Source organism: Dermacentor variabilis, chromosome 8 (assembly GCF_050947875.1).
Source record: "Dermacentor variabilis isolate Ectoservices chromosome 8, ASM5094787v1, whole genome shotgun sequence".
Lineage (NCBI taxonomy): Eukaryota > Metazoa > Arthropoda > Arachnida > Ixodida > Ixodidae > Dermacentor > Dermacentor variabilis.
Window position 1 is genome coordinate 23,918,007 of NC_134575.1, and position 15,609 is coordinate 23,933,615.

General features: G+C 50.6%; 1 protein-coding gene across 3 annotated transcripts; it reads right to left on the minus strand.

Annotated features, from left to right (window-relative positions):
• Positions 1–993: 993 nt before the first annotated feature.
• On the minus strand, positions 994–14,510 carry LOC142589823 (uncharacterized). 3 transcript variants are annotated; one of them, XM_075701410.1, is made up of 5 exons: positions 14,473–14,510; positions 7,378–8,029; positions 5,593–7,296; positions 4,562–5,040; positions 994–1,739 (listed from the first exon to the last, which is right to left on the minus strand). In XM_075701410.1, the coding sequence occupies exons 1-4, from the start codon at positions 14,482–14,484 to the stop codon at positions 4,565–4,567; spliced, it is 2,844 nt and encodes a 947-aa protein (XP_075557525.1). In that variant the 5' UTR covers positions 14,485–14,510; the 3' UTR covers positions 994–1,739; positions 4,562–4,564. The 3 variants fall into 3 exon arrangements, with proteins under 3 accessions (XP_075557525.1, XP_075557526.1, XP_075557524.1); XM_075701411.1 differs by having other exon boundaries at positions 4,562–4,905; positions 5,593–8,029; XM_075701409.1 differs by having other exon boundaries at positions 5,593–8,029.
• Between the last annotated feature and the right edge of the window lie 1,099 nt (positions 14,511–15,609).

Genomic DNA, 15,609 nt, shown 5'->3' on the forward strand with positions numbered 1-15,609 from the left:
GTCCTTTTTTCTTGGTAATGCCTTGCCATCTAATTGCACAAACGTTATACTAGATCGGAAGACAAGCGTGCCCTTTCAGGCTTGTGTGCTGTGAGACATGAACCCGAGAACAGTTCAATTGAGCCTGGCTGCAGAGCTGCACGCGAAAGTAGCTGAATCGTCCTGCTTCTTCAGAATTGGCCGCAGTTTTGGCAGGACATCCTTTTCGACCTACTTACGGCGAAGACAGCGACAAAACCCAAGAAGAAGCATATTAGGAAAGGTGTGAGCTCCTTTCTCTCTTTTTTTCTTTTTCTTTCTTTTTTTGAAGAGGAGGTGACGCTGTGCATCTAAAAAGGCATTGCTTTGTTTTTGTAAGGGAAGCAAAACTGCTTACATTCTGACGCCATCACAAGCGCCATGCTACTCCCTTCACGGGCAGACGAGTGTAGCAGTTGCTGGAACTCCTTCCTGAAATCCTGGAACATTTTCACATGCACACACGAGGCTTATTTGTTCGCTGGCTCACACGCTCGTTCGTTTGTTGGTTCGTTCGCCACCCGCCGTGGTTGCTCAGTGGCTATGGTGTTGGCCTGCTGAGCACGAGGTCGAATCCCGGCCACGTCGACTGCATTTCGATGGGGGTGAAATTCGAAAACACCCGTGTACTTAGATTTAGGTGCACGTTAAGGAACCCCAGGGGGTTGAAATTTACGGAGTCCTCCAGTACGGCGTGCCTCATAATCAGGAAGTGGTTTTGGCATGTAAAATCCCATAATGTAATGTTTTTTTTCTTTCGTTCACTCACTCACTACATTTCTATGGTCAACGCAGAACACCTTGGTTGGACAGTCATTGCGACACGCCTTTACCACTGTCATATTCTCGCCGGTGCCTTCCCAAGACTTATTCACAAGCCCCGAATAGGAGGCTGTTGTCCAGAAAAAAAATCATAATCACTAACACGTGGGCTGGTCAGATCCAACACTGGTCCCCAGGTAACAACAAGACGGGTGTCTGATAATTGTTTTCTTTAATAGAGGCCTCCGACGAAAAGACCCACTGGTATTGCGAAATTTGTCAGTTCAAGGCCCTTGCTTCGGGGTGCATTCTGCGTATCTGATAGCACTGTCATTGATTAAAAAAATATGTACATGGAACTCACCCTTGCCTTGCCTGGTGCACAGGCACGTGTCTGAATGCCCCCCCCCCTCCCCTACTAGAAGCTGAAAAGAGATTATAATTTTCCACCATTCACACGATTCGCATCTCCGTGGGCTCGATACAATATCTCTAAACGATATATACACAGAGAGGTGCATATAAGTGCGACCTCGCTTATACATGCCAACAGGCCAAGGTCTGACGACGTAAAGCGGGCCTCCTCGGAGATGCTCTCTTCCCCCTCGGGCCAACGCAAAGATTCGCGCGGATAGCAGAACGTCTCTTTCGGTTTCTTTTTTTTTTCTTTTTGTTTTCTTTTGTTCGGTCTTCTTTTTTTTTATTCGCGCGATTGGTCTCTCGCCTTTCGGTGGGGCGCAGTCCCGAAGTTGACTGGGAAGGGGAAGATGGGACACCGTCCACTTTGCGTCCCGGCTGCCCAGGGTCTCCCCTCGAGACGTCAGCGAGGGAGACAAGTGAAGAAAAGAACGCTGGAATAAATAGAAGATTGCGCGCCTCGGATTTGTAGATTTCACGACGTGGACATCCGTGTGTGTTAGCGGGGCTGCGGTTGGGACGTGGTTCCTGGTCCAGGGTACCTGCACGAGACGCGGGAACGAGGCAAGCGATGAAGACGTTTAATATATACGTAGTGTGCCATAAAAGAGGACACACGGTAAGAGAAGGAGGTGGAGACACACTTCACTCTGAATTTCAACTGATCCTTGCGTGACGTAAGCCTTGCTGCGTGTACAGAACGGCCGTCCGTGATCATCGCATTTACATTTCATGTTCTTTCGTTTTACATGTCGTTTCTGATAGCACGATTGCTGGTTCTGACACACAAAGTTCACCGAGCATACTTATCAGCGCCACTTCAATAATGTCTGAACGCATTGACCTCGGGTGCATGTTTCTCCGCTTGACGCCTCCACATCGACGCCGCGAATGTACTGACCCTTTTCACGGCGATTCTGTGGGCGCCGGCTTGTTTCATCACGTGTTGACGCGTCCATTCCTTACCTCAACTGCGTCCGTTGCGTCCATTGCCTCCACGTTTACAATGATGCACATGACACTGCTGTGGCTCCATTAACCTCCAAACCGACCGCTTATAAATTAAATCAGGATCAGCATGATTTCTTCTTAGTTCTTTACGTGGGAAGGAGTTTATACCAGCGGTTTGTCATGTTTCTTAGTCAGTAATGTTCCTCGGTGAGGTCGCTATCGGATTGTGGAGTATCTGTCTAATCACTCACGAAAGTTCTCAGCTGCAATACATTTATTTCTTGCTGCACGAGGGATTCGGAACGTAGATATACCGTACTTTGTGATAGCTTGTAGCAAAGGTGCATTATCGCTATTCACTAGCTTACTTAGCAGAACATAACGAAACGTTGAACTTCAAACATTCGTGTGCTGTCAGTATAGTCGCCGTCACTCATAGCTTCGGCACGTTGATTAAAGTGTGCGCCCACTCACCTATTTTTGATACGTTGGGGATAGAGCGCAAGTTTGCGGGTGGTGTTGGAGTAGATGCGTGTAGATAACGTGCGGGAGAATTAAACCAGGGAGCGGCGCTACTACGTTTGTCCCTGTGTAACAAGCAGTGCCCGCTCTTTCCGACGTTACGGAGATGAAATCCTTTCTTTAGAGGATAGCGATAGAACGCTGACGGATCACTCATTACGGTCTCTCTGTTAACGGATAACCAGACCAAACTTGCTCGTGTGAGACGCAGCGCGAGAAGCCTCGGAAATAAATTTAAACATGGAAACTAGCCGGGTAATTCCCGCAAAACAGATTCCTGCTGCACACTTTACGCTTCTTGGAGCGTAGAACGGCTGAAAGCTGAGCTAGTTGGTAAGGATTCATTATGCAAAGAAAGGTGAGGCGTGCAGACAGGACATGAGAGAAGAGAAGTGGACAACACGAACGCCGACGATCAACTGAAGGGAGCACTGAGGCGAAAAAAAAGAAAGAAGACACAAAACTCATCTAGTCGGCGTTCATGTTGTCCACTTCTCTTCTCTTGTGTCCTGTCTGCACGCCTCACCCTTCTTTTTTGCATAATAATGCTTCTTCATAATAATGCTGAGCGTAGAGTTACATGCACATATCCTGTAGAGTTGCGTGCCTGTTTAGCAGGCGCTCCTAACGCCTCCATTCACCGAGCGTAGTCACGTGGTTCATAGAGAAACTTGCATAACAGAGAAGCCTCCACTGAGAGATAAATAGACATTGGCGATGACAGTGTAAGCTCCTGGTGACATTTCATTCTGTCTGATTATACGTATACAGACAACTGCTTCCATAACGGCATGTTTCTTATCCTGGTTATGGTGACAACTTGTGGTGACAAGTTATTTTATTGCGATAACAATTAGGTGAACACTCCCAGCAAATGTTTGCCGTCGTGATTGGCGTCGGCATCGCCGTGAGGTTTCGTATATATTTGCGTATATGTATGCTATATGCCGTGCCATGCTATATTACATGTGGTATATGCGGGTTGTACTGCCACACCATTCTACCACTAAAGTTGCTCATACCAGGTCTTGCGTACATTCATGACAAAACTATTCCTCAAAAGTTTGAGAACAGCAGCCCACAAACATACGTCATGAAAGAAAACACCAACACCACATGCCTTTCATATCAAAACCTTCCCAGGTTTAAATACTAAAAGTGCGAAACAATAACAGAGGTCAAACCTTAACTTGATGTAAATTTCTTGGCGCAGCTGGGCACTACCATGGGAATCGGCCCAGGAAAGAGATTCGAAACATACCCGATACGGAAAAGCGGTGATAAAGCCGCTAAGGCATTGTCTTCAAGCAATAAACATAAATGAGATTGCCCGATGGCAGGATTCCAACAGAGGACCCCTGGCACAACAGCTAGGTTTTTCTTAATCGCCTTACGTTTACTTCGATTCGCGCTATCACTACACCTACGAGTCTTATAGCGCAAAATTCTAACATGTGGCTATCGTATTCTTTGCTTTGCCCTCATGGTGAACCCGTGATACTTTCCTTTCGTGTTTGACCCGTTCATACGTTTCTGATTAGCTTCTGCTACTACGTAGAGCACAACCGCACTTGCGTTGCGTGTGGGATCCTTCCTGTGCTGGTGTGCGCATCAACGAACCAAACGGTCTTTTTTTACTCGTAGCAAAGAAATCGTCCATCTGTTGTCTAATTTACGATCAAGCGCGCTTTGGAGTCCAAGACGAAGCTGTTTGACCGTGCACCTGTCGCTAGTGTTGCGTTCAGTGTGGTTCCTGAAAGGCACTGACCCTGGCTTTCTTTCGGAGCAACGGCTCATTTGGCTCTCGAGACGGAGGACCACAGCTCAACTCCGCTCGGTTTCTGGAACGTATACAGCCGAGTGCTGTACGCCGAGTGTTGGTGCCACCTACCGTCTATTTCTTCTTGAGCGTCTGGAGGGGCTGGATGCTCGGGTCCACGGTGTACTTGAGGCTGGTTGTCGGGCCGTACGAGATGTAGCGCTGCGCGTAGTGCTGCACGGCGGCCGGAATCGCGTGCGACGTCACGACAGCGGGCGCCGCCTCGTGCACCACGGTGGCGGCACCCGGAGCGGCCACCACGGAGGCCGGAGTGGCGTGGCTGTAGCGCACGCCTCCGAGGCCGTAGCCGTAGCCGTAGGTGATGAGCTGCCTCAGCTCGGCGGCGGTGGGCACGTGGTGAAGCACAGCGGCCGTTCCTGGAACGGCGGCGGCGGCACCGTGGTACGCTACCGCACCTGGGAGGACATTGGTGACCGCCACGGGGGCGGGAGCCGCGTGGATGAGCACCGCTCCGTGGAGGGCGCCCTGAACGGCGGCGTCGAGATCGCCGGCGTAGCGGAGTCCTCCGACTCCATACATGATACTCTGTCCTGCGGTGCGTGTTCATACAAGTGGCGTGGTTAGCGTTGTTAGACGTCGAAAGGAACTGCTCCGCGTACTTTGTGCCGTGTACCTGCGAGCTTAAGTTTCCGGGTATACTTGGCAGTCCCTGTTTCCGGGCCTCGAAAGCCCCGTTGTTGGCGCCTCTCAGCTTTGCCACATTGCGCAGCATGAAACATTTTATTCGCACGAGCACTGCTCGTCGCAGCTTACAATAAATGTTAATTGAGAACCGATGTTAGTGGTCAGTACATGCCGTCAAAATGAGTTTATCTGTACGATATGCATTCAACTCAGCTTCGAACAAACTAAGCTGTCTCGGCATTATATCAAGCACAATGTGTTTGGTGTATTTTGATTTTCACGCCAGAAGCACGCATGACGCTTCTTGAATACCTTGGATAAATGTATTAAGTTTCCGCCCGATAATGCAACCTTCTGCGTGAGCTATACAACGCCTTACATACTAATGACGCCAGCCATCGATATACCGTGTACTAACCAACTGCTTTTAGCTCAGTACAACGCCGGTGTTCTCTTACCTGGAGCCACAGAGTAGGCCCCGGCTGGATGGCCAACCACAGTTGTAGCAACACCAGGGGAGTGCACGACGGCTCCTGGAATCTGGTGGACAACGGCGTGTCCGGGAGTAGTCACGGTACCGGTCCTGTAGGTGGTAACCGCACCTCCGGTGACCGGGGTCAAGAGGGCACCAGTGGCAGCACCTTGATGATGGACAACGGACACAGCCGGTTGCTGGAAAAGAGCAGCATCTTGAGCACCGAGGGCGGCACTCTTGTAAGTGGTGACGGTGCCGGTGTTGATAGGGGCAACAAGGGTCCCAGTGGCCACAGCTGGCTGGTGAAGGACGTGAAAGTCTGGCTGCTGCAAGGCTGTGGTCCGATAGGTGGTGATACCAGGCTGCTGAACGACGGTGGAAGCTGGGGAGCTGACGGTCGCAGTCCTGTACGTGGTCACAGCACCTGGACGCTGAACGACGGTGGCTGTGGGAGCGGAAATAGTGGCGGTCCTGTAAGTGGTGACAGAGCCTGGAACTTGCTGCACATAAGCAGATCCGGGAGTGGAGACGGTTCTGACGCCGGTAATAGCGAAACCAGGCTGTTGGACAACAGCAGAACCTGGAGCGCTAACTGTAGCGGTCTTGTAAGTGGTAACTCCTGGAATCTGCTGGACAATGGCCGAGCCAGGGACGGTGTATGACTTGACGCCAGTGACGGCGAATCCGGGCTGCTGGACAACAGCACCTCCAGGCGCGTTGACCGTAGTGGTCCTGTAGGTAGTGACGCCTGGCACCTGCTGGACAACAGCACCTCCAGGCGCGTTGACCGTAGTGGTCCTGTAGGTAGTGACGCCTGGCACCTGCTGGACAACAGCGCCGCCAGGAGCAGACACGGTAGCGGTTCTGTACGTGGTGACGCCGGGCACCTGCTGGACAACAGCACCGCCAGGAGAAGTCACGGTAGCGGTTCTGTATGTGGTGACGCCCGGCACCTGCTGGACAACTGCGCCGCCAGGAGAGGTCACGGTGGCAGTCCTGTATGTCGTGACGCCCGGAACTTGATGGACAACAGCGCCGCCTGGAGCAGTCAAGGTGGCGGTCCTGTAGGTTGTTACAGCCGCACCGGGTGTGCCCACAGCGACACCAGGAACATGGTGGACGACAGCGGAACCTGGGGTGTGCAGAAGGCCGAAGCCTTCGCCGTGCACGACGGCACCAGGATGGTATAGTGAGCCATAGCGCGTGCCGCCCAAGCCATATCCGTAGCCGAAGTTGACGGGCCTAGTGTGGTAATGAATTTCAGGCACACCGATGGTACGAGTGCCGTAGCCGAGGCCATAGATGTAACCTGGAGTATGCTGCACGACTGCGGCGCCCGGCTGGGTGACGGTGGTCGCGCCGTAACCCACGGCTCCTGGCCGAACGGTAGTGACTGCAGAGCCCGGCTGGTAGGTGAGCGTACCGACGCCGTAAGCAGATCCTGGCTTCACGGTAGTGACCGCAGATCCTGGCTGGTAGGTGACCGCGTTGATATTGTAGGCTGTTCCGGGCCTGTAAGTAGTAACCGTGGACCCCGGCTGGTAGGAGACGGCTCCGTAGCCGTAGGCCGCTCCAGGCCTCACCGTGGTGATAGCTTGTCCCGGACGGTAAGCCACAGCACCGTAGCCGTATGCGGCTCCCGGGTGCACCGTGGTCACGGCTTGACCTGGCTGGTGGACCAGCAGGCCTGCGCCATAATGAGCGCCGCCAATTCCGTAACCGAAGCCGTAATTACCGTCCGGCCTGACAAGTGTGATACCATAAGTACCTCCGAGTCCGTAGGCGCCCTGGGTGGTGTACACAGATCCCGGAATGTGGCTGATGGCTACACCTCCGGGCTGCACGACGCGGTGCTGCGTGACAGCGATGCCGGGCACGGGGCTGACGACGGTGGCCGGTTGAACGACGCGCTGCTGGGTCTGAGTCACCGTGACAGCCGGCTGCTGCTGTGTCACCGTGACAGCGGGCTGAAGGACGCGGTGCTGAGTGATGGCGTACCCAGGCTGTGTCACTGTGACGGCCGGCTGCACCACCCGCTGCTGAGTGAAGGTGAGGGCTGGCCGCTGCTGAGTCACGGTGACTGCAGGCTGCACCACTCGCTGCTGAGTCACGGTGATTGCGGGCCGCTGCTGGGTCACAGTGATGGCAGGCTGCACGACTCGCTGCTGGGTGACAGTCACAGCAGGCTGCGATACCGAGACGCCGTGGGTGTCGGTGATGGGTGGTCCGTGGACAGTAGTGCCGGAATGTCCACGATCCACGGTAGGAAAGCCGGCTGGGATCACGCCTCCACCTTGGTGGTACTCAAGGGCTCCGGGACCCCGGGCCACGTAGCCCACGTTGCCAACCTTGGCAATGTCGAGGTGGTGGAGGCCATCGGCCAGCGCGTATGACGCGAAGCCCAGAAACACGGTGGCCACCTGCGGTAGTAGTGCGCGTAAGTTTGTGAGCCAGGACTCACATGCGTGCGAAAAATGTTGATAAATGGAGGCTGAACTCATAGCACTGAAATGTTCATTAGACTAAGCCTGTGAACGCTTCTTTGTTTTTGAAAGTAATTATTTTCAAACACAGTCGTGACCAGAACTTGGGAATATATAATACAATGGGAAGTTTCAAGTGCATCAATGATCAGGGCATTTATTCGGCTTTTCATTGGCTGAAAGAGACGATGGTGCTAGACGTTGATGCACTGGCACATTTCTTGAAATACATACGGAGAGTGTGCGCGTTCCGCCATAAATTTTACCACGAAGGCCACAAAACCGCAGAACTGCGTGAAGGCACATTCACTATCATGCTTACATGGATAGCACCCAAGTGGAGTTCTACACGTTCAAAGCTGGAGACAAGTGCTACCAACGCGTGCATGTCGTTGCCAGCGCATGACCACTGTCAGAGCTGTCCGTACACATCCGTAGTGGGACGAGAAAGCTGCTGAAGTACAGAATAACAAGTATTCAGTAAATTGAAACGGCAAATCGTCAAACACTCATTAAACTTCATAGAAAATGCGTTGTGTGTCTCCCTAAAAGAAAGACGTTCTTCAAAGCAAATCCAGCGGAATCGTTTTCTATTTCTTGGTAAGAAGTGCTACAATCCAACTAGATGCGGTTTGCATTTACGTCTTACTGGTTAAATATGTGTTGATGGCTGGACGTCTAAGGCACAGCACTTAAAAATTTCGATGCCGTGGTGCCAAGCTACTTTTGCGCGCTATCAGCATGACCAAGTACCTGCCAGAAAAACAGCACAGCTAGTAGTGGTGCGCACCGAGTGGTGTTTTCGCCAGGGAATTTCATTGCAATGTCGATAAATCTCAGAGTTACTACCCCATTGTTGCTCGTCCATGTACTAGCAAAACAATGTGGGCGTTCGGCTGCTTCGTACATCGTTCACAGAAAGCTAGCACTGTTCATTTGCAGGAACTGTAAGCTAGATAAGGTCCTTAGAGTTCATGCTGGCAGAACCAGTTGTATTGTTTTCTTTTTCTTTCATTGTGACGACAGTAAATATATCATCATCATCATCATCATCATCATCGTCGTCGTTGTGGTTGTTGTTGTTGTTGTTGTTCTCGTCGTCGTCGTCGTTGTTGTATATTAAATTTGCCGTCATAGCATTATTGTACCCAAGTTAATTTCCTTATTGCACATTTACGAGCTGTTTGACGGAAATGTCGCGGTCGTCTTATACTGCAAGTAGTCAATTACAAAATAAAAATCACGTAACAGATGTATTCTGCAGCATAAGTTAGATGCGAGCGCATTGCCACTTATCACAGTAGATTAGGAAATCGTCGGGCCATTTTCAGCAGTATTTAGTCTGCCTGTTAATTCTCCCACTTCTGTATGTGTCCTATCCGCTACGGTGTTCTGGCTTCTAAGCATAGTCGCCGACTACGGGGGCTGAAAGGCGGGTGGAGGCTTTGGGGCACGAGCCCCCTCCAAAGTTTTCGGGAGGGGAAAAGCTCCTTCATGACCTCCGATGACCACAAGCCTGTGCTTCTGCGCTTCGGAGACAACAATGCGTCGCCTGCGCGAGAAAGTCAAAAGACTGAGTGGTTTTCGTTTCTTGCCGGCGCTTTCAGACAGATCTGCGCTGCCAAGGACGACAAACGCGCGACGCCAGCAGCACCTAACGATTGAGCACGGAAATGTCAGTTGCAGTGAGCGTGTTCTAGATGGCGCTACTCGCCTTTGCGCTGATCCGCGCGCGATGGTGCTTGCGCAAAATGCACGCACACAAGCGCGTTGGCATACGCACTGACCTAACCACAAAGGTTTATCGCTTGTCTTGGGCTTTCATAGTATTTAACCTGTAGCTAATAAAATGACAAGTACGGAAATCAAACTTGCTGTTTGACGCCTTCTCACTGTTTCTCCTTCTTTCTTTCTTTCTTTCTTTCTTCAATTTTTGCGAACTCAGACCCTACTTACCAGATCCCTCCCTTCTTCGTCCTTGAATGCCTACTGCACTGTCCGCTCAAAGCCCTTCGACAATTTGTCACCTTTTTCAATCGGAAGGTTCAGAGCGCGGCGATCGGCAGCTAAAACAGATTTTACAACTCATTATTGTACAGGGAGGTTATTTCTCGTCAACGCTTGCCTGTGTACAAATCATATTATCGTGTAATTGTTAATTAACCGTATATGGCGGCCTGCTATTCGCTCATATTAATTTTAACGCATTAACTTTGCAAATATATTGGTATCTGGAATAGAAGTGTGCGAGGTCAAGGCTTGTCCACACGTAAAAATTCTGACCATACACCATCTAAGCTTGGAAGTATTCATACCCCAAATTCTCACCAAAATACATCGGCGTGCCACGCTGCTTTTTGCATTGTCCATAAAAGCAAGTTTTGAAGAAAGAATACGTGGCAAGTCAGTAGCTTTTGCCGGAACTTGGTCGTTGAACTACTTCCGTGGTCTTGCACACCTTGAGCATCCTGACTGGCTTCAAGTTCCTCACTGCAACGTACTTTCTATTGTAGTCATTGTGAACTGAATTGGTGTATTAGGCGAATGAAGCACTTATTCGTAAAACATCACACAATGTCTGCGTAAATCATCACGCATTTTTCTTTATTTCACCGAACTGAAAACTTGTGCCCATCACAGGCCTCTATAAATTGGTCGTAATGAGATATCACACCGTTAAAGGGTTGCAGTTAACTCACAGTGGTTTTGCGCTTCCTGACGCTCACATGTATTGCTGACTCATAGCACTGTGTTCAGGTACGAGAGAATTCGAACGCTTCTAGCACCAGCCTCTGAGCTATTTCGCCTGAGAACTTTTCTATGCAGAACATCTTCAGCACAAACAAACAAAAAACAGGAAGCGATCACAGGGGCACTTCGCAGCCAGCCAGAATGCCGTCACCGCAAAGGGTATCGTATATATCGGACTCCTTATGCCGCTAACAGCCTTGAAAATTAGGACAGATGATGTCGGGAAAATTTCAATTAAGCACCCAACTTTTTAGTCTGCAACGTCCGCGCCTGGATATAGTGTTCCCTTCGCAATTATGCATGTGTGCCTAAATTTGCCCGCAATTCAACTTCCACCAATTGTAGCTCCCAGGAAACGGATGAAAGCGAGTGAAGCGAGGAGATAACGCAAACGTGAGCTTCTTAGCGCAAATCTCACGCCATACAATGATCACGTTGCACACTGCAGCCAGCGAAAACGCGATCGCCGAGGTAAGTATCCCGTATCGGTGACCTCGCGGCCACAGCGCAGCGATCAATGGGGCAGACCAAACATCGCGTGTTTGCGTCGCACAGGACGTCCCAGCCAAAACCTGCGCGACCCCTTTATCGCGCGGTGTCATCGGGTGCGCGACTTCTCGGACGTCCTCTGCCCGGCGGGAGAACACGTCGCACGCGCGGAGGCTGGCTGGTGGCGCGCATTGGGTAGTGCCAGTTTCACGATCGTGATTCATCTTCGTTATCTCCGCTCCGTCTGGCGTACCGCTCTCCATTCGAGCATGCCCCGGGCATTGTCTTCTGACGGCATTCTTTTTTTTTTAATTTTTCGCCGCTACGATATCCCGTTCCTGAACGATTGGAAGCAAGCTGGACCTCCTTACGTTTCCTTTCCTCGTTGGCCGGAGAGAGCTCCGGAGAAAGTGTGATGAAGAGTACCGACTAAAAAAAATTCGTTCAAGCAGGAAGTAGCTCTACTTTGGCATTCTGTAAACAGTCTGTCTTTCCATAACTCACGGAACGTTCTCGGGCCGTTGGAAGCCATCGTTAATCCGTTTCGCTCTAACGAATTGCCTTTGATCGCTTTGCGGTGTTCGATCCGGCCTGGTTTAGATCGTGTAAATAGCTTTCACAGTGAATCTGTCGATGCTGGTTGTTCTTGACTTGCACGTTTTTTTCACAGTTTGCCCTTCACTTCGAACAGCATTCCAGTCCAGCAGCCGAATGTGGTTTCCACATATTTTTTAATATATGGGAAACCACATTCGGCTGCTGGCCTGTAATACTGGCCTGTAATGCTGGCCTGGAATGCTGGCCTGGAATGCTGAATGGCTTGGACCCTTCGCGACACCTACATGGCACATTATGCATTTGACTTTCTCGTTAGAAACTTGCCAGAACTGCGATCAACGAAGCTCGTCAATTGCAGGCACACGGTATTCTTCAAGTATGTGCTAGTGTTCACGTTGTGGTAAAGCAGGCGAGATATCGTACTGGTTGCCAACATTTTCAGTTCATGCTAAATAGATCGATCAATCAATATGCTCTAAGGGCAGTATCCGTTCCTACTCGGAAGCCACTTGTTTCGGTAGCCACTGAGACTTTCTTAGTTGTTTTTGTGTGCACTAGTTCGCATCGGTTTATAAACCACACAAATTTTGCATCACAATGATACTGCGGCCTTACTATATATATACATAAGGTCAGGATAAAGAGATATCGTAACCGTGGAAATGCTCGAAACTAATAGCCAACATAATAACTAACTAATAACGCACATGATATAGTGCGGGAATCGCTTGTCTCACACGGATGGCCACTGTCGTGAAAAAATGGCAGTTGAAGAGGATGGGAAATATTGATTAGCAAAGACTGTCGTGTAGGCATCTCGCTCGATGAATTTTACCGGAGCTGCACAGAAACGTTACTGCGGTGCTGCAGTGCAGTGCAACGAAGCCAGACGTGTTTTCTGACCCGGATAACAATGTAACGCCGAAAATCTGGCAGCGCGTTGAGGTTAACTTTTGCGTGGACACCCACTTGCCCTTGCATGTGACCTCCTCTAATCTGCATATTTCTGAATAACACACTCTGTTCCTATACACCTTTAGTGCTTGCGGCCACATTTCGCAAACTTCTCTCTGCCTTCTCCTTTGCACAACGCGTAAAATGTGCTCGATTGTTATGCAAACAACAGACAATTATGGTAGTGACCTTTGCAGGAATGAGAGACGAAGTGTCGTGCAAGCAAGAGACGTTTCAGACACCAATCATTCATGAATGCAATCAGTAACATCCGCAGACTACTGCGTGCCGTTGTTCATTCGAAATATCTCACACATCCTCGTGGCGCTTGATTGGTTCGTTCAAGAAAGTAGAGTATTAAATGACCTCCTATTCATATTCCTATTCATTCATTAAATGACCTCCTATTCATAGCGAGTTCAGCTATTATACTCTGTCAATGAACACGTTGGTAAAAAAGCCTAAATGCATGAGAAGTGGCCTTCTAGTAAGCGTTTCCTGCAATGTTAGCGGCCCAGCTCAGCTTATGAACGGCAGTCATGGCCGAAAATGCAATCATAAAGGGCGACTTTGTGTAGCCTAATCAATAGAAAGAAATATTCTTGCAACAGACCATATTGTTATTAGCCTTATCAGAAGAACGCAATACTTATGCTTGGAATAAGCCAAGCGCTTCCACCTCAAGCCTAATAATTGATTCAAACCTATGATCGAGACCATAAAGTAAGAGCGTTCACACAAAGAAATTTGTCACTATCAATGCAGAATCGAGACTAGGCCAGTATGACCGGTAAACTACTGAAATAGGATAAGGCATGTGTAATTTCACGCATGGAGCCTACAGCGAGTACTGCTACATGCAGGTCAGATGGCAGATGAAAGCTAGAAGATTAGCATTGCACTAACTGTTAGGCATAAAACTTCCAGCGGGAATGCTGCACACTGATGAAATACGCGAATTTGCTTTTGGCTAAACTCACTCGACTACACTTGTACGGGCAGACATCAACGGGAGTTGGCCAAGGACTACTTCGTCAGCTTCGAAAATACGGACGCAGACAGGAGACGCCACAACGCAAGGCCCACTTAGGTGGCCGCGTGGTCTTTGTCCTGTCGTGGTCGCGCGGCTCTGAAATGCAGTTCCGGCGTGGGTAAACCAGGCATGACATCCTGTGGCATCATCCACATATGCGGGGCTAGCTTGATCGCACCACTGCCTACTGCGTCACGGCATTCGCACAGACTCCTGGTGGCCGGAGTCAGGCGCGAAGCAACCGCGCTGCGGCACCGCGATACCGTCACATATGGTAGCCCGAAAGCGCACGCGCAGTCATCCTTCACAGCTTTCGGGCACGAACGCAGGTGCCAGAGACAATGTAAAAAGTGGCACGCCGTGACGGACCCCCAATTATCGAAAGCGTATTCGCGATTCGATTACCGCTCCTGAATATGCTCGGAGTCATGGGTATCCACAGTTGCTCTGGCTGGGCAGGCGCAGAAATAAGGTAGACAAAGCCGACGAGCACACAAAAGCAGAGCCGAAAGCGAATGGGTAGTCGGCGCAGCACCACTGGAACGAAACCCTAAGCCTCGCGCATAGAAGGCCGAATTGGCTTTTGTGTACTCACAAGGATTCTCATGGTTGCGCCCCCCTTTCGATGCAGCGAGACGGCCACGCCGTTATGGGCGAACCATCTTTTTATACCGAGGATGAGTTGCGATCGCCCTCCTCGCCCGTCGGTCACCCTACCAGGCCTCGAGGCGAGAGGGACCAGAGAAAGGGGTTGACCAGTCCGCGGTTATGTAAGTGCCGCCTCGAGCATCAACCGGCGGCCACCGCTAGCCTCCCGATAACCAGTGCTCGTCCTGGCCAGATGAACGGAACTACATGGAAGTCACCCTCCCTCTCTTTCCAGAACAGAAGCGGTGGAGGGAACCGTTGGATAGGTGACAGAAGAAACACTAGCATCTTGCCACCCTTGGTCAACCTCCTTGCCCCGGTCCCTTTCAAGAAAGTGCCGTCCTCACACGAAGACCTCTCGTCCCAGACGCCCTTCTCTCCTCTTCCTTCGAGGTCCGTTGCTCGAGAGGTATTCTATGAAAAACCACTTCGCTGCGTCTTTAAAGAAATAAAAAAAAACGATAGAAGAAATACATTTCATTTATTTTTATTTTTTACCCCTTCTCTCTGACTGTCTCTTTCGATTCGTCCCTTTCCCCCTTCTCACTTCTCTCGGACGCCTCTTCTGGTCAGTCTCGACCTGCACACCCTGGGAGGCGTTGCTTGCTGCGGAAGGTCACCGGGCAGATCCGCTTGCTGCAGAAAGTCGACACCGATCGAGCGCAAGAGAGCCAAGTGACTTCTATATTTTTTTTCCATTGACTTTCTTTATATTTTCCTGGCTGGGTCCCAGTGACGTATTTCACAACCTCCAACTCATCTACTTCTCGCTGTCCTCCTCGCACGCAGTGGCGACTCGGCCTTCCGCCAGCATCGCGAAAGTTTTTAAGATTAACTGCGCCGAGCAACACAATGAGACGACACCAGTGGCCTGTCATCCAACCGGAGCCATACTGCGGGCAGATGCGCCACCGATACTCAACGAGGAAAGGGAAGCGGAATTCAATGAACGGCAGGGCCAGTACTGGGAGACGCGTTACGACGCGGCTGTGACTGCGATGCGGACGCGCAAAAACTGCATGAAAATGGTAGATAAGGGCGACTCTCCAGCGTGGCGAGTTTTCGAAGAGCGAGCACGCAATCG

Excerpts from the sequence above, each read along its gene's own strand:
- LOC142589823 (XM_075701409.1), bottom strand. Across the intron at positions 5,041-5,592 it reads GGCCTACTCTGTGGCTCCAG|GACAGAGTATCATGTATGGA; the intron begins GTAAGAGAACAC and ends CACGCACCGCAG.